This window comes from Syzygium oleosum, unplaced genomic scaffold, assembly GCF_021117445.2.
Source record: "Syzygium oleosum isolate NSW1041296 unplaced genomic scaffold, Sole_v2.1 Sole_v2.21, whole genome shotgun sequence".
Lineage (NCBI taxonomy): Eukaryota > Viridiplantae > Streptophyta > Magnoliopsida > Myrtales > Myrtaceae > Syzygium > Syzygium oleosum.
Window position 1 is genome coordinate 6,780,002 of NW_026607505.1, and position 18,922 is coordinate 6,798,923.

At 40.1% G+C, this 18,922-nt stretch overlaps 2 protein-coding genes across 3 annotated transcripts; both read left to right on the forward strand.

The window, feature by feature from the left end:
• The first annotated feature begins 2,360 nt into the window (after positions 1-2,360).
• On the forward strand, positions 2,361-2,696 carry LOC130140760 (E3 ubiquitin-protein ligase RING1-like). Its single transcript, XM_056321069.1, has one exon. It carries the CDS (start codon positions 2,361-2,363, stop codon positions 2,694-2,696), a length of 336 nt encoding a protein of 111 aa, XP_056177044.1.
• An 8,724-nt stretch (positions 2,697-11,420) lies between these two features.
• Positions 11,421-15,971, forward strand: LOC115670931 (2-oxoglutarate-Fe(II) type oxidoreductase hxnY-like). 2 transcript variants are annotated; one of them, XM_056320850.1, is made up of 11 exons: positions 11,421-11,606; positions 11,715-11,910; positions 12,406-12,507; positions 12,600-12,651; positions 12,766-12,887; positions 12,968-13,068; positions 13,163-13,221; positions 13,754-13,810; positions 14,504-14,549; positions 15,044-15,123; positions 15,693-15,971. In XM_056320850.1, exons 1-11 carry the CDS (start codon positions 11,496-11,498, stop codon positions 15,781-15,783), a joined length of 1,017 nt encoding a protein of 338 aa, XP_056176825.1. In that variant the 5' UTR covers positions 11,421-11,495; the 3' UTR covers positions 15,784-15,971. The 2 variants fall into 2 exon arrangements, with proteins under 2 accessions (XP_056176825.1, XP_056176826.1); XM_056320851.1 differs by having other exon boundaries at positions 12,409-12,507.
• The last annotated feature ends 2,951 nt before the right edge of the window (positions 15,972-18,922 follow it).

Genomic DNA, 18,922 nt, shown 5'->3' on the forward strand with positions numbered 1-18,922 from the left:
TTATCTTGGGGCTCTTGCGATTATTGAAATTATTTTTTGTTATTCAAATCGCTCGCGACCTCTCCGGCGTTCTAATTATATTCTGGATCCTTTTGTGAAAGAACATAAAATCTCAAGTATCTTTCATGAATTTGTAGTGATCTTCTAAGAGTCGTTTTCACTCGATGAATTACATACGTTTTGACCTTGTCTTTTCGTCCGTATTGCATTTTACCTTATGCTAGTCTTAATGAAGAATTAGTTGACCCCCAACGTTTTTCCACCTGTCCAACTTGTTATATATAATCTTTAGCACAAATGAAAGAGTCATGAAGAATTAGTTGACCCCCCACGTTTTCCCACGTATCCAACTTGTTATATATAATCGGGAAAATGACACAAATGATCCTTAAACTTTGGCTAAATGTACAATGTCATCCCTAAACTTTTAGTACATATTTAAATTAGTTACCAGACTATATGAAAATGTTCAATGTTATCTTTCCATTAAATTTAGGGAGAATATGGAACATTTTCATATAGTTCAGGGATTAGTTTGAACATGTACCAAAAGTTCAAGGACCACATTGAACAAATTAAAAGTTCAAGGATCACATTGCACATTCGGGCTAAAGTTCAGGGACTACATTGCTCATTTTTAATATTTTACTCTTTTTTTCCCGTTGTCTTGGGGCTCTCGTAATTACTGAAATTATTTTTCTCTAATTTAATCGCTCACAACCTCTCTCATTTTCTAATTATATTCTAAATCCTTTTGTGAAAGAACATAAAATCTCAAGCATCTTTCATGAATTTGTAGTGATCTTGTAAAAGTCATTTTCACTCAATAAATTACATTCGTTTTGTCCTTTTCTTTTAGTCCGTATTGGAAACAAGGCCACTACAAGTGCCAAAACCTGTGTACAGCGCTCACTTTAGTGCCAAAAGTTTCTACCGGATCGCTTAAGTACCAAACTTTTTGAAAAGCGATCACGTAAGTGCCAACTCTGGTCAGTTTGGCCGGAAATCCGATGTGGCATTTTTTTATTAATTTCTGAAGCCGATGTGGCTCGCCGGAGGCTTAGTTCGCATGTACAGTCAGCATTTTTTATTTTAAATAATTTTATTTTTTTATTTTTTCCTTTTCTTTCCTTTTTTTTTTCCTTTTCTTTCGTTTTTGCCTATTCTGATCTACCGGCCGGTTGCTAGTGGCCGGCTAGGCCACCGGCGAAGCCTGGGAAGGGTTGGGCAAGGGCCTCGTCGGCGACAAGCGAGGCTGGCCTCACTAGCTGCCGGCGAGGGGCGGCCTCGCCTGTTGCCGGCGAGGGTCGCCTCGCCTAGATATGGCGAGGCCATCCCTCGCCGGTAGCTGGCGAGGCCGGAGAGGGTCTCCTCGCCCATGGCCGGCGAGGGGTGGCCTCGCCCATTGACGGCGAGGCCCTCGCCCAGCCCTTCCTGGGCTTTGCCGGTGGCCGACCCGGTTACCGGCAACCGGCAGGTAGATCAAAAAAGAAAAAAAAGAAAAGAAAGGAAAAAAGAAAGAAAAGGAAAAAAGAAAAAAATAAAATTATTTAAAATAAAAAAATGCTGACTGTACATGCGGACTAAGCCTCCGGTGAGCCACATCGGCTTCAGAAATTAATAAAAAAATATCACATCTGATTTTCGGTCAAACTAACCGGAGTTGGCACTTAAGTGATCATTTTTCAAAAAGTTTGGCACTTAAGTGATCCGTCAGAAACTTTTGGCACTAAAGTGAGCGCCGTACACAAGTTTTGGTACTTATAGTGTCCTTTTTCCTCTATATTGCATTTTACCTTATGCTAGTCTTAATGAAGAATTAGTTTTTTTAAGGGTTAGTACCACAAAAAATTCCAACATGCGATAAATTTACCAAAAATTAATTTTTTGACCATAAAAAACCCTAAATTGATACACCATTTACACTCCGTTAAATTTTACCGTCAAATTGATGAGTTGGATAATGCGTGGCAATTGACGAGTGTACCAGTTTAGGATTTTACCCCTCTATTTATCACCAATTTACCAATTTTTGTTTTTTCGTAGTATTAATCCAATTTAACGGATGATAAATTTGTTACAAATGTACTAATTTGAGATTTTTTGTGGTCAAAAAATTAATTTAGGATAAATTTATTACAGATGTACCAATTTAAAGTTTTTCGTAATATTAACCTTTTTTTTATAACGTTTTTCCACCAAGCCAACTTGTTGTCATCAAGAATTAGTTGACCGCCCGCGTTTTTCCACCCGCGTCTTTCCACCTATCCAACTTGTTATATATAATCTCTAGCACAAATGAAATCGTCATACATAATCTCTCTCTCTCTCTCTCTCTCTCTCTCTCTCTCTCTCAGAGCATGGCCGCAATCTCTTCGGAACCCATCTCCTTGTCGAAGTACCCACCATTACCGATCGACCTCCAGTTCGACCTCGACGAGGTCTTGACCGATCTGGCATGCTGTTCCAGCCTCCAACACAACATGGACATATCGGACTCGTTGCTCTCGGCCATGCCAACGGTGACCTCCGCAACCGGAGCCTGCCCGATTTGCATGGAGGCCTTCCGTGGCGACGACAAGCAAGCCTCCTGCGGCCACGTCTACCACGAACCCTGCATCGCCACATGGCTCTCGCTCGGTGGCTCCTGCCCTTTGTGCCGCTGCGACATTATCTCCTCCGCCTCCGAAACCTAGAACGTGAGGTCGACATACTTTTTAACTCCCCTTTTGAACACCGATCTTCTGTTTTTTAAAGTTTTCCTTCTGGAACACCAGTTTCCAAATTTCATGTATTTATTTTGACATCAATTGATGGTCCTCAGATGAGTTTTGTGGGTTTGGCCAATTTGCTATGATGATAAAACTGTCGGCAATAGAAAACTACCGATGACTCAAAATAGGAAAAATTACTCAAACTCATTTAAGAAACGCACGTGGAGCTGCTCGAGTGCTTTTTCTAAAATGAGAACGTGCACAGGAGAAATTGCTTGATCAGTCATAAACCTATTGTTATATTCCCTACCTTGAAACGTTGTGCGCTTCTTTAGGCCCTTTAATTTAAGGTCCCTGACGAGAGTTCCTCTATGGTGTCATATAAAATTATCTCAAAGCACGAGAGAAGGGGCCTAGGCCATATGTATCATCATTGAACTTTCCTACTTCCAATTCATGGCAGTCCCTTAATGCTCTCATCCTAGGATAGTCTCAGGTAAAAAGATGCAAATTCAGTTATAAATTTTTGCACGAAATTTCAATATAGTCATTCTGACAAATTTCATCAAAAATCGTTGATGTAGCGTTATGTCATGTAGGACAACTAGCGATGACATGATCGCCACATCAGCGATTATTTCTCGCAAAAGTTTAGAATTAAATTAGTAAAATTGAAAAGTTTAGGGCCGATTGGGTAATTCTCCATCTTCATGAATGTTTAGTATTTGTAGCATTTTCTCAGCTTGTCCTTCATAGATTTACATCTTTAGGCATTCAAGAGAGGTGATTATGGGCAAGTCACCGGCTTGGCCAAGCTTGAAAATTATTGTGTATTAAGTTCAATAATTTTAGCAAATAAAGAAGAAGTTTCATGGAATCTTTCTGCCGTGGATTTTGAACTGTCTTGGTCTTCTTTCTTATCAACTTCCAATAATACATGGCTAAAAATTTATGATGAAGACTCGGATAAGGCACAAGTTGGATGCGAACTTCTCTCCATCACTATCAAAATTAAACACGTAGAGATGGTCCATACTTGTCATGACATATCGGAATATACATATAAAGGAGAGCCTCATGAGGCATAGTATTCGAGTAAAATATTGGATACTCTTACTTGTTAATCACCATAATTAAAGAAAATTTGGCATTCTCAATATCGTGTATTATGCATAATCAATATTGAAAATGAAAACATTTCTTTAATGTATTAAAAAAGAAAACATTTCTTTAACGGGTATAATTAATAAGTATTCGGAGATACTCGTTAACAAAATTCATTTTAGAAAAAACAAGATAGTAATTAAGACCCATCACTACCGCAAACGCAAACCCACTTTGATTTCGCTAGCCATTTAGTCAAATACTTGATAGCGCAACTAGATAGCGCCCGATAATTATTGGAGACTTGCCATAGTCAACTTTCAGAACACGACAAAGGGTGGGCATTAAAGTCAAATTGCAAGTTGCCATCTAATCCAAATACATACTTAATTTTGGGGATAAAAACACTAAAAGTGTCTTAACTTTCGTACGATACTCACTTGATAGTTGTAACTTTTTTTTCGCTCACTTGATTGCCACATTGATGGAAAAATCATTCATTGAGTATTGCTTCTAGCAAATCGTTCTACGAGGATTTTTTAATTAATTTTTCAGGAAAAATTCCAAATAAGAATCCGAAGTGCCCTCACTTTCTCAAATAAGGGCATGAAGTGAACATTATTTCAAATAAAGGTATGAAGTGGCCAAGTGAGTCTCAAAAAAGGGCTTGACCTCACCAGCTAGTAAGGGCATTTTCGTCTTTTAATTTTTTTGATTTTTTTCCTTTTTTCTTTCCTTTTTTTCCTTTTCTATTTGTTTCCGTAAAAAACAAACTCAAAAAAGGAAAAAAAAAGGCTAAAGTTAAAATAAAAAGAAGAAGAAGAAGAAAGAAACATGGGGTTGCCGGCCATCACCACCACTCCGCCGGTGATGGCCGGCACCAAAAAATACAAGTAGGAGGGCTAGTAATTTTTCTTTTTTCCTTTTTAAAAAAAACTTTTATCTTTTTAAATTTTTAATCTATTTTAATTAAAATTTAGGTTAGAATTGTTTTTGGATGAAAATGCCCTTGATCGGTTGGAATATTTGGCCAGGCGGCGAGATTAGGCTCTTATTTGAAATTATTATAGCCATTTTACACCCTTATTTGAGAAAATGAAAGCACTTCAGACCTTTATTTAGAATTTTTTCAATTTTTTATTCCAAAGTGAATTTTTTAAAAATAAATTTAAGACCAACGTGGGAATTTTTGTCCAGCATGGCTAAACTTCGTTCCCTCTCTCTTTCTCTCTCTCAACGCTTCCTCTTGGAAACTTATAGGCCCACAGAATTGAAAGAATAAATAAATCGAAGTGAGTTCTCTCTCTCTCAAAAATTAAGGCTTTGTCTTCTCCTTTACTCTCGTACACGCGCGCACGCTCTCTCTTTACCATGGTAGCCGAAATAGTTACGGTGCAAGAAAGTTTGTCGCGCAAGTGGCAATTTGTTGTGCAAGTGGTTGTTCTTCGCTTTAGTGGTTTTTCGTCGCAATTGGCCGTTCTTAAGGTCTTTTGTCAACCTACAGTGATCTTTTTGACTACGAAATAGTGTAGTTTAGTTGAGTTGTTAGTTAAAGTAGTGTTTTACTTTGTTTTGACGTCGATTCTCATTTAATTAATAGTATTATGAGATTGTTGACTTGTATAGCTACTTTGTTTATTTTGGGCATTCCCATGCAAGTGATGCAATCTTTTCTTCAAGTTTGTAAACTCATATTTCGAAAGCAAAATGGATTATATATAGTATGAATTATAAAATGGCATGTTTGTTGCATAAAAGTCTTAATCGGGCATGTACTACCTTTCAATTATTTATAAATGGTTTGAGAAACGTTTTATGAAAGGCGTTACGAAGTTATACATATCGATTTGTGAATTTGGTTTATGACTCGTGAAATGTCTTTTGTTTGTTGAATCGGCTGAAAGATTATAGTATTTGGTTTGTTACACCAATTGTAATATGGACTAGTTAAGGACGAAGTGCTACATGGCGATGCAAGTCTCGTGGAAGCCATATCTAGGGCCTTGTAGTCCAGGGCTAAGCGCTACATGGTGACGCGAGTCTCGTGGAAGCCACCTCCTCTAGAGCCTTATACTATTGATATGTGTCAATCAACGACTAAGGGGGTGTTTGGTTCAGCTTTGGGAAGGGGGTTTGAGCCCCGAAAGCCCTCCCAAAATACTGGAGTGTTTGGTTCAGCATTTGGCCTAGCATTGGCCAAATGCTAGCATTCCACGAATGCTACTGTTCACCAATATATATATATATTTTTTGGTTTGAAGCTTTTCTTCACCAGGCAGCCGGCGAGGGAGAAGGGCCGGCGAGGTCGGGCGACCACCGGCGAGCCAGATCTGCAGCCGCCGGCGGTCGCCCGAGGCTAGGCGACCCTCGGCGGGGTTGCACGACCCAGTGAGCGGCAATTTTGCACTGGGTCGCGGGACCTCGAGGCGGCCGTCGCACGGGTCGTGCGACCCGCCAAGGGTCGCACGGCCTCGGGCGACCGCCGGCGGCGGCAGATCTGGCTCGCCGATGGTCGCCCGACCTCGGGCGACGGCCGCCGGTGCCAGATCTATCTCGCCGGCGGCCGTAGGCCCTCGCCGGCGGCCAGCTCCGGCGATGGTAGGTTTTGTTTGTTTTTTTAATAAATAAAATAATTCTCAAAGTCCATTTGCAAAAAAAATTTACCAAACACTATATTTTGGCCAAAGTAGCTTTACAAAATATTTTTACCAAACACCATTTGCATTTTCCCAATGGGCTTTCACCCAAAGGTATTTACATTCCCCCAAGTAGCATTTTCAAAGTTGAACCAAACAGGCCCTAAGTGTTACACGATGATGCAAGTCTCGTGGAAGCCACCACAAGGGCATTATATTGATATAGGTTGGTCAATGAATAAGTGGTACACAATAAAATAAGTTTCGTGGGAGCCAACTCTATAGCCTTGATTTGGATATTTGGACATGGAATTGATTGGTGATATGCGATTTGAGATTGGTTAATGAAATGAACCATTGACTTGTAATTTGATGAGATTGATCAAACGGACTTAACCATTGATATTTGAATTGTGGTGGTAGATTAGATGACTTTTTCTAATTTGTATAAACTTTGTTAAAATGAGATAACTCATATTTGATTTGATATGTATATTACATCTTGGGTTTAGAGTATGAGTTGCTGGTATTGGTTTATTTATATGCATAGTGATTGTTTGATTTGCTTAGAAGAAATGTATTATTAATTGGGCCGTCGATGCTCACACCATTCGTCTTGAATGCTTTTCAAGTTCTTCGATTAGCGGCAAATAAAACGAAAGCGTTTGCGTTATCGCCAGGGCATTTTGATAGACGGATTTTTTTTGGCTAGGAGCTTAGTTAGTTGTATATTTCTGAGCTGCATATGATTGAGACTTTTTGTTTATTTAAATATATGCACCTCTAACATCAGACATATGCACCTCGATGTGGTGCATATGTTTGTTATAACACTTGAGTTTGTTATTTTTTCCTTTTCGGTTTAATTGTTAGTTAGAGATGTACATATATTCTTTTGATGGATTATAGAAAGTTTGATGTTATAACAAACATGCTAATTTATCATATATATTTTGATAATAGGTTGTTGGTTTTTGTTTGAGATTGTGCCCTTCGAGTGGAATGACGGCCTTGTCATTCCCCATTCTTGTTAGTTTCGGGGCGTGACACAGCAACCTCAAGTGGACACCATTAATTGGAGCGGTGGGGAACTTCCATTATAAGAACCCAAAGTATTTCAAACCTCACAAATTCATGCAAACTGGTTTGGGCTAGGGCCGCCAACACAGGCCAGAGGCCCAAATCAAACCGATCGACGTAGCTTGCAAGGCTTTTCACGAACCATCAAGTAGTCTGACCTCCGTAATCACGTTCGGGGTTATCAACAGAAGTTATCTTCTCTGTGCTTATTTGATTTCGACTTTGGTTTAACTTATTCGCGTTACAACTCTCATAAAGTCTGGCACTACAGATGTACTGAGAAACGAGTGAATGTCTCTTCACAATCATCGGATGGGCAGGCCCCATCCAAGCTAAACAGGCTCGAATTCGATCTGTTTGAGAACGGGCCTCCCCCAGCAATTGGTCTCAATTGGTTCATGATGCTGAGCGAGAGAATACAAAAAACTTCTTCCGACTACCATGGTAATTAAAGAATCTTGTCTTACGTTGACGATTAGCGATGACCAATGTTAATAATTGAGGTGATGCGATTGTTGGAGACTTTCTGGGGCCATCAGATTGCAGAAGTCCAACAAGCGGGGCGGTAGGAATTTGCCCTTTCCGTCGTTTACGAGCACTTCATCACTTTAAATCCGCGGAGAGCTATGCGGCGTGGATCCTCTGTGCGGTACACTGAATCACGAATCTCTCTCTAATTCTCATTTTATCTTCCACTCCAAGCTCCCTCGACCGAGAAATAACTGTGAGTCGAGGGAGGCTCCATTTTCTTAACTCGAGTTAAGATTATCTGTCCCGATTTGACCTGGTAGTATTTTATTATCTTCATCTAACTCTTTGTTTTATTTTTCTTTGCTCATTACCGATGCTCTTCTTCGCTCGCTCGGTACATTTTCCGCTTTCATCATTAGGAATCAAACCCGCTTCTTCATATCCTCCAAATTAGAAAGTTCGACAGAATCAAGGAAGAATACGGTGCGTTTCTACTGTCCTGAAAACGATGATACGACTTCTGAACTTTGGAAGCTCTTATCTCCCGATCTGAATCTGGATCTGAAAGCTCTTATTTCTTGATTTAAATCTAGATCTGGGAGTTCCTTAAAAGTGTTTATGAGCTCGTCCAACTTCTCTTGATCTAGATTTAGATCTGGGAGCTTGTTGAACTTATTTTGATGTCTCTTACGATGACAGTATCGAGGATGTTGAACTTAGGCACGCACCATCCCACTAGGCAAATCATAATTGTTAGATAAGGAAATTATGGTGTGTGCTTATCATTTATAATGATGTGAGATTTGGTGATCGACCGTCGCTTTTTCTATTTCGATGTTGAGACAGATCCATTCTTGTAGGATTAAAGTGTGCTTATTACACCAAATTTGTGTTTTGTTGTTCTATTTTATTGTTTGAGATTTGTTTTATTTTAAACATCTCATTAATCATCTTGAGGTATGAATAAAATATCTACTTTCGACCAAAAAGGAAAAAAATCACAACATCGAATCATCGATCACCCGTGCGAAATAAATGATAGTAATGTCATTCTTATGCAAATCTAGTCCCTCTTCTCACCCTGTTCGATGTCCAACAACAAAACCTGATCACGGACCAGTCGACCATCTACCATACCGACCCGGCGCGCATGCTTGATCGCGAATTCCCACGCATCGAAAGAGCGAAAACCCCTCATCCCGATGCTGAGATCGAGCCCGACAGACGGGTCGAACACATCAAAAAGCCTCCTGAGCAAGAACAAGAACAAGAAAACGGAATTCGACATATTCTCTGATTCTATCTGCTTGCTGCGCTCCTCCATTTCTGCCCCCCCACAAAATCCTGTTCCCTCGAGGTAGGAAAGAACCGGCAAAGGAAACGTGCGCACTCATGTTGATCGATCCGCCTTTGGCTCTTCCGCTAACGCAAAGGTGGAATGCCACTACGTTTGCCTGTCGCGAAGGCGGGGCCCGCGACGACTAGTGGGTGACTCTCGAACCAGGAAGTCTCGTCTCGTGCAAGAAAAAGCAGCCGAACGAATGGACGGACGAACGCACGAGTCGTCAGTGGCGGCGGGACCTTTGTCAAAAAAGGGTCGTCACGTTGCTGAATATATTTGTATTAGGGTCGTTCTTTTTTAACGAGACACGAATGACTTGAAAGGACTTTATTTTGTGCTTTTTCCAGATTTGAGGTGCTCGACATTAGATAATAGTCCGATCTCAAGCTCTAAAAATTCGAGGAAACGGAATTAAAAGTTAAAAATAAGAGGGAAAAAATTCATCAAAAATCTCAAAATATACCCATTATAATGCCTTTATTCTCAACTTTTTCTTATGACATCAACAATCCTAAACTATGCCTATTGCTACACATTTATCATAAAAAAATTTCTTGTGACAAAAAAAATCCGAAACTTATATCTATGTGACACAATTACGCTCCGTCAATGTTCCGTGAGCTGATTTTCCAACGAAAACAACGTCATTTTTATTTCATTTAAACCACGTGAATATCATATCAACACCATTTGCCTTTCGACATCTATGTAGGTAGGTTTTTAACAATGCTCGCTGAGGGAACCTTAACGGAGGATAATTATATCACACAGATACAAATTTTGGATTTTTGATGTCACATAAAAAAATTTAAGGTAAGTATGTAATTTATAGTTTTTAGTATGCCTTTCGAGACAATAGTGAATGAAGTATCACTATGCACTATTTTGTGTTATAGATTTGGGTGGTATTATAGTAAATTGGACATTTTGATAGCACTAAACTACATTTGTTACATGATACTACTAAAATAAGAGCGACGTTCAAACGAGTCCCTTCTGAATTCGAAATTTTGGAATTCGCAAGGTCGAATGTTTGATAAAATCTTCTTTTTGTAGACATATGTGACAACAAGTTGGGGTTGGCACCACAGACAACCCCAACTCATTGAGGAACAGCAAACAGCGAACAGCTAACTTGTCTGTACCTACAACGAAACCACAAATGCAATGTGAGAATCAATGTGAGGCACATTACTATTGGACATGATTGCGATGGACCTGAATGCCTGAATCACGTTGCGGTTGGGGTTGGCACCACGGCCCTGCCACTTGCCGGGCAACAAGTTGAGGAACTCGTCGGAGGAGCCATTCGGCTGGGAGATGACGGTGGAGAGGCTGTCGCTGATGAGGAGGGTTTTGTAAGGCCTGCCGACGCGGACGAGGCCGTTGTCGTTGGACTTGTTGGCGAAGTTCCGCCACTTGGAAATCTCGTTGATGGAGTGGGCCTCGAGGACGAGACAGCACTCGGAAAGGTTGTTATCCATTGATTGATTATAAAATATTTAGGTACAGGTGTATTGAAAATCCTAAAATTTTTCACGAAAGTGCAATTAAGTCCTAAAACTTGTTACAAAAATGCAATTGAGTCCTAAAATTTTCAAAAAAAAGCAATAAAGTTTTTTCTAAAACTTGTTAAATTGATCCGATAAAGTTGTTTAGTTGATTACACTATTTGAGAGTTTTAGGACTGGATTGCACTTTTTGAAAGTTTTAGGACTCACATGCATTTTTTTTTATAAGTTTTACGACTTTCAATGCACTTGTCCCAAATATTTATTACTCGCTATACTTTATGCTCAATGGATAACTAACCCCCAAACATCATCCATGCAAAGCGCCGGCCAAGTAATTACCCCATCAATTTGTCATGAATTTTTTATAAAAAAAAATAATTTTACATGTTTAAAAGAGAAATAGTCATCATTTAAAATAATGGAAAATAGCGGAGCCACAGGTGGCACGAGCGCAACCGCTATATACTCCATTTCCCCCCACGCAAAGAACCAGAACCGCCCACAAACGACGTCGCTCCATCTCCCTCCGTTTTGCACGTATAAATACGAAGCCACCAATTCCCCTGGTCTTTCGCCAACTGTTGCCACGAGAGCGAACGTTTGATCCGCAAAAGCTCCCCGAGTCCGAACGACAATGGCGAAGCAGAGCGGCAATGGCGCCTTCGAGGTCGCCAAGGTCTCCACCCTCAACTGCATCGACCTCTCCTCCTCCGACGTCCGCCAGTCCGTCGCCCTCCTCAAGCAGGTCCTCCTCGATGACTCGCGGCGGCTCTCGTCGAGGCGTCGCCGATTTCGATTTCGAGTTCGACGGATTGATTCTGAGCTCGGCGTTTTCTTTTGTGTGTGCGCGCAGGCGTGCTTGGATTGTGGATTCTTCTACGTGACGAACCACGGGATGAGCCGCGAGTTCATGGAGGAGGTCTTCGAGCAGAGCCGGCGGTTCTTCGATCTGCCGGCGGCGGAGAAGATGAAGCTCCTGAGGAACGAGAAGCACCGGGGCTACACTCCGCTGCTCGACGAGCTCCTGGATCCTGGAAATCAGCTCCACGGTTCGGTCCTCTCTCCAAACGTCTGTTCGTTCAGTATTTCCCTGCGTGCGTGTCGTGCGAGGGGGCGGGAGGTACGTGTGTTCGCGCGCTGTAGCGCACGCGCGTCGCTGTCTGTGATCTGTACCGGGAAAGAATTCTTCAGGTGCGTTAGAGAATCGGTTATAGCGAGGTCTGCTTCCGGAACCGAAATCTTGTTACTGAAAAATTAATAGGAGAGAAGATCGGTATCGAGAAAATCTAGACGCGAGCTTTTCAGAGCTAGAAAGGCCATGAGTCGTTTATGAAGAGCTTGTTCAGTGAATAAGAACACAGATAGATGTGAGTCGTGACTGAAATCGGAAATTAGACGAAAGCATGCGGACAAAAGTGTATTTATGGTTGTTTTTTTTAAAAACATGTCCCTGCACATCGATTGGTGGTGGGTTGACTTGTAGCATTGTCCTGATTTTTCGGGCAGATGTTAACCGATAACTTTGATGTCCTGTTATATGTCAGTAGGAGATTACAAAGAGGGGTATTATATTGGTGTGGAAGTTCCCGAGGATGATCCTGAAGCACAAAAACCCTTTTACGGGCCGAATGTTTGGCCTGCTTCTGGTGAGAAATCAATAGGATGGATTATTGGCTATAAGGTACCGCAGACATGTCAGTTATGCTTCAACAGATATTCTTCTTCCTTTCTTTGCTAGAAATATTGCCTGGATGGAGAGAAACTATGGAGAAGTATCACCAAAAGGCATTGTAAGTCTTACAAACTTATAATACCCACAATATAGATAATTTGCATCTTCTTTATTCTGTTGTTTTGTTGTAAAATCAGCCACTTATATTTTCTAATGTTTGATGTGCATTTAGGGAGGTAGCAAAGTCAGTGGCAAGGATCATAGCACTTGCACTTGATCTGGAAGTTGATTTCTTTGATAAGCCAGAAATGCTGGGCAAGCCTATTGCCACATTGCGTTTACTACACTATGGAGGTGAAATTTCATTTTAGGTCTCTGCAGCTAAACAAGATAATTTTCTTTTAAGTTATACTGAAATTTAAATTGTAATGTAGGAGAAGTTTCTAATCCCTCACAAGGAATCTACGGAGCAGGAGCTCATTCTGACTATGGTTTAATTACCCTATTGGCAACAGATGATGTGTTAGGTCTACAAGTATGAAGCATGCTAAAAGATATTATATTAATCATCTTCTGTGCTCCAACTAGCTCATTTGCTTATTTTCAATGGATCCTATCGTGTTTTGTAGATATGCAGGGATAAGGATGCCAGTCCTCGTGTTTGGGAATATGTAGCACCAGTCAAAGGGTAGGTCATTGTAAACTCTGCTGAAAAGATTAAGGTTCCAGTTTTTCTGTTTTTTCAGTTATATTCTCTTTATGATACATTGATTTTACCCAATTCCTTTTCTGTGAATAAGACAGGAAATCTTCCAGTTGTGTATGTAATACGTCGTCATGCCATATTTTTATCAACTCTTCCTCTTTTTCATACCAAGCAATTTCAGTGTTTGCCCATATTGTCTATAATCTCATGAAAGGTTCTTTATGTCTTGGTAAAATTAGGTCATGGTATTGGCTTGAAGTCATACAAATCCCCAATAAACCTCGACATATGCATTTTCTAAAATCACATGGTTCTTGATGAACCATAAGTCAAAGTTTTCCTGCTTGTATTGGTGTTTATTCCTTTCAAGGAAACTTCTTTGCATGGCATCGGAGCCTGCTAAGCTCAATAAGGTTAATTGACCTTGAAGTTTAGGTATAGAAGAGATCGCAGAAAAGCACTTATTATTTTCTACGAAAAATGACAAGTTTTGTCATTGACTTGTTGCTGGCAGAGCTTTCATTGTAAATCTTGGTGATATGCTGGAGCGGTGGAGCAACTGTATCTTCAAGTAAGGACATCTCTCATCTTTAAAATTAACTGAAAATGCATTTGCATGTCAGGTGTGGCATAAGTATACTGCTAGGAGCTAGGAGCGGCTCAAGACTGAGTGAGTGCCACATTTAGCTGGTCTAAAATCATACGTCTTGTCTGGGTTCTGAAAAATTGCTTTCATCTTCCTGGTGTGCAAATATATAAAGGTGCACTGTATACTTGATTAAGATAGAGGTTGGTCTCGAGAAAAAAAATGCTATGCCCTGATCTTTGGCCATGTTTTCTCCTATATGCCAGTTTTACAGATATAGTTAGTTTTATAAAACCCAATGTGTGGATAGTCTTTTTTTTCATGTGTTTGTGATCTGAGTAAAGCAATTATCTATCTGTATTTTTTTCCCACCAACGTTCTCCGTGTTCAAGGAAGTAAAGATGGCAGTCAAGTCAGATTCAAAACCATCTAGAAGTTTCTAAGAACATTCTTTTTTCTCCATGCTTATTTCATGGCCAAATCATAATCCATGAAATGAGCATGAGACCCGCCACCAGAAAGCTTCACAGAAAAATTGGGTTTTACGGAATGCTTATCTCATTACCATGTCATATTTCCTCCAGTGAACATGTTCAGAACTCTTTCCTCAACTTGCTTTATGTTCTTTCTACATGTTTTATTTCTTTTACTGATGCACTTTGCTTTTGCTTTTGTCAGGTCCACGTTGCACAGAGTACTAGGAAATGGCCAGCAGAGATATTCCGTAAATCTCCTGCCTTATCTCAGGCTTTGAAGGCCTCTTTAAGCGTTTAACAATTTCCTCCAGAGAGTGAATCTTGCTGTTTATCTGCTTTTGTGATAAGTTATTCACAAAGATTTCTTAAATAACTCACCTTTTTCCCCCGCTGAGAGCAAACACTTGGTTGTTGTCATATTGGGAAAAACTAAGTGGTAAAGATCCTGTTTCTATAACACTTTGATAAGTCAGTTTGAGCTCAACTTGAAATAGCACATTGTCGTTGTTCAACCTATATATAGCAATTATCACTTCCTTGTAAAGGCCATGTTCTTTGACTTCATATTTGTTACCATTACTTGGCAGTCCGCTGTACTTTTCTCTACAATAGAAGATTGCTGCTGCTGCTTTGTTTTTTTTTTTTTTTTTGGGGGAGGGAAGGGGTGAGTGTTGAGCAGATAAGTTGCTGCTTGAGAAAATCAAGGGTCGTCCATTTCTTAATAACTCTGTTCTTTATGCAGATCGCGTATTTTGTAGAACCTAGCCATGAATGTCTTGTGGAGTGCCTGCCATCCTGCAAGTCAGACGAAAATCCTCCCAAGTAAGTCAGAACACCATGATCCGAGTAAGAACCTGGTTGTGCTGATAATAACTGAGTATTTATGCTGTTGATTCTTACCTTAACCAACATGAGGCCCATTTAGTCAGTGCTAGTGGATAATTTGTGTTAGAAGTCATGTGTATAAATGGTGTTTTTCTCCATTTCTACTTTTCTAGTCTACGATAGAATATACTTTGTGCATCATATTTTGGGAAATGATTTTCCCAATTCCACCATATACTTCCTCCAGATCTCAGTGAGAAATTTTCATTCCTGTGACACTAGGTATACTCATGCACATGCCCTAGTCTCCATAAGTTCCGATTTTCAATTATATCTTGATTGAAGTCTTAGTATCAGGCCTGCCAGTTCGTAAGTCACTGGGCAAGATAGATTAGGCCATTCTTGCTTAATGCTGTATAAGTTGGCAAGTACATTGTGGAAAATTCCTTGTTCTGGCCATTCTCTTTTGCTTTTCTGGGATGCCACAAATCTGGTGTACTTTTGGTGTATATTTGTGGAACGGCTGTGGCTCTTGAACTGACTAAGTATGCTCTCTCTGTTGCCAGGTTTCCTCCTATCAAATGTGCGACTTACCTGAGCCAGCGCTACAGCGATACTCATACCGACCTTAATACATACAGAGCGGAACAGACTTGAGTGGACCTCGTCTGGTGGGCTTGGCAATCAGCACCGGTTGATCTAAATAGGATTAGTATCATTCATTGTATCATATAGGCGCCACGGCACGTATCCCATAAAAATCTTGATATCCCTCCGCCGTTCATTTTTTATCTTTCTCATGTAATGATGACTACTATCCTGATAATTATGGGGCATCACTAATAGTGAGCCGTCGTCTGAAATACAACCTGTTCGCTCGTTTTACAACGAGGAATACCTTTCACCGAATCTTCGATTTTTCGATTTTTATTAAGATAGGTTCTGTGGCTTGATTTCTAGGAGAGTTGTGGTGAAAAATAGAATATAGCACATGATTATATGGAACGGATAGAAACCGAATAGATTGAAAAGGGATCTGAGATTAACAAAGTTCCAAGCTAAGTTACAATACTCATATGAAAGCTATAAAGGGCTTGAAAGTTAACTAAAGTTGCAGGAAGCTGTAAATGCATGAAGTAAAGATACAAAAGAAACTAAAGTGCAGGTAAATTTGAGTGTTTTTGCATTGTTCTTGCTTTTCCTTTTTTTCTTTCTTCTGAGTATTTGTATCTCCTTCTCATATTCTGTAATTGCTTGTCGGTTACTTCTTATGTTTTCAAACTTTGAATCTTGGCGCTTCCAATAACTGCCTTATCTAACCACGTTTTCCAAATTCATTGTCCGCCAAAACTCGATCTCAACCGTTGGGACGACTTCAAATTTGGACAAGTAACTCCCCACCATCTGCTCGTGCTCATTATCTCCGCTTTTTGTTCATAACTTTCTGCTATCATGATTTACGTGGTTGGACCGTGATTTATCTTCACTGATCTTCTGTAATTTCGGTATATTCCAAAGTATAGACTTCCCGAATTTCGAGAAAAAGTCAACATCCCGAGGCATAATGGCTCCAAGCTCTTTTTTTCTTTTTCTTTTTTAACTCCCGAACTATGACTTTCCATGTTTCGGTAAATATATCAATATTCACCAATCACCGAATTCGGGATATGATGCCATTCGCGCTTGCTTCTCAGCATGTTTCCGAATTTTATCCAAACATAATTCGGAAAATGGCTGATTTCCATTATACACTAGATTCGGCATTAAAATCGACTCAGCGTCTATGCCGATTCTTATTTTGGTGTCAAAAAATGCCCCCTTTTAAAAGGATTAAAAGAAGTTTCAATTCTTTTAAATGCCAGAAATAAAAGGGTACTTACTTTTTACTCTTGCCGTCATTTCGTTACCTTGTTTCGCGCGCTTGTCCTTTCATCTTCAAAACATTTTTTCTAAAAATCATTCCTTTCTTCGTTCTTCTGCATCTTCAACTTCTCGACTCTTTGCAATCTCTCCCAACATTCGTCTCAACCCTATGGCTTCCAAAGCTTCCAAGGATCAACCTCTTTCTTTTTCTGCATCAAATGCCCTTGACCGGTACCATCTGTTCTGAGATTCTGAGGATTTCAATGAAGAATTTCATCTGCTCTCTTTGAAAAATGACTACGAAGATTCCTACATCCTTGGCCCATCAGTTCACAATCACTTCTCTGTTCCAAAATGCCTGTCAAGCTACTTCCCACATCACCAATTTGAGGTACTTCCAGTCCACGAATCGTCTATTTTGGCGTATCAGTGGCATTCTCATCCCCCTCATCTTAGGGCTTTTTCTGATTTTGAACCTGATTTCTACTAATGGTATCTTAAATTCCTTCCTTCTAAGGGTTCTTTTTGGGATACCCTTTTGATTCATAATGCTCTACGTCTTAGCTGCTTCGAATACAACTTGAATCATGAACTAATCGGAGCATTGTCCTATTTTTGGTCATCTTCAACTAACCGCTTCTTTTTTTCATTCTCTCCTATGTCGGTAACTTTGCTTGACGTATATTGTCTTACTGGGCTTTCTCCTTTGGGTACAGACTCATCTACCCTATCTCCAGATTCTCGCTCGATGCTTGGTAGATTGTCTGATTCTGAAATGGCCTATGGGGCATTCATTAAGAAATACTTTAAGAAGGAGCACACTGCTTTTCTTTTGTACTGGCTCTGTAAATTCCTTTTCTGCCACCCCATAGTTAGGGTCTCGAATGATTTTGTTGCTGTTGCCTCCGCTTTAGCTTCAGGGACCTCACTTGCTCTAGGCAAAACAATGTTAGCCTTGCTATACCGAGGTTTAGCCTATGCTTCCTCCTCCATTGCTTCAGACGAAGTTAGTGAAGTTTTTGGTGGTCCTCTCTGGCTTCTTCAAGCATGGGCAGCTTTCTATTACCCTGCTTGGTTTTCCAAGGATCAAGTTCTCCAACCCCTTTCGGTTTCCATTCCTGACCAACCAGTTTGCCAAGCCTTGAGCAGGAAATTGGTCCCTGTCTCCAAAGAGCCATCTTCTTATTTTCGGTACTTTATTTCTCAGATCTATTCTATTGAAGAGAATCCATATTCCTTCTCTCCTTTCTTCCCCAATTCAAGTTCTACCTTCCTGCTTTCCTAAAAAATAGAAGTGACTTCTAGCAGACTGTCCTGACCTCTGTTTATCTCCCTGTGAGATTTTAAACAAAAGGCAGATTCGTTGCTGGCTTTGAAATTTACTCTCCCCAGTACTGTGCCAGACAACTTGGGTTGATTCAAGGGGTTCCTGTTCCAACCCTTTATACTTTCTCCTTTGCTTCTTTCGATAAAATATCCTGCAAGCTAAAAGATGATCAACCTTTTATTGAGCTGACCACACTGGTACGGGGTATTTACTGATTGTCTCGTGTTGCCGAATTTACTGGATACCCTGACCGTTCTTCAGCTGATTTCGACCTCTGGTGGGATGGTTATCAAAAGACTGTATTTTCAAATTCTCTAGATCATATTCTTTTGAAGATAAGGGATGATGTTCCTCTTACAGTACCAAAAACAATTGAAGCTGCAAATGTGCCTTCAACTAAACTAACAGAGCCTTCTAAAGGTAACTTGATTCGCCTTCATATATATATATATATATATATATATATATATATAATATATATATTTTGTTTAATACCCAACCTTCAATCTAACTTCTTATTCTTATAGTAAGCAAGAAAAGGAAAGCTTCAGACTCATCTGCTCCAGAGAAAGTATCAGCAAAACGTAGTGTTAGGAGAGTGATTAT

Bases quoted from the DNA above. Each gene is read 5' to 3' on its own strand.
- LOC130140760 (XM_056321069.1), top strand. From the start codon at position 2,361: ATGGCCGCAATCTCTTCGGAACCCATCTCCTTGTCGAAGTACCCACCA.
- LOC115670931 (XM_056320850.1), top strand. From the start codon at position 11,496: ATGGCGAAGCAGAGCGGCAATGGCGCCTTCGAGGTCGCCAAGGTCTCC. The intron at 12,508-12,599 runs GTGAGAAATCAA...TTTCTTTGCTAG, and splicing joins GAATGTTTGGCCTGCTTCTG to AAATATTGCCTGGATGGAGA. The intron at 14,550-15,043 runs GTAAATCTCCTG...TTCTTTATGCAG, and splicing joins ATGGCCAGCAGAGATATTCC to ATCGCGTATTTTGTAGAACC.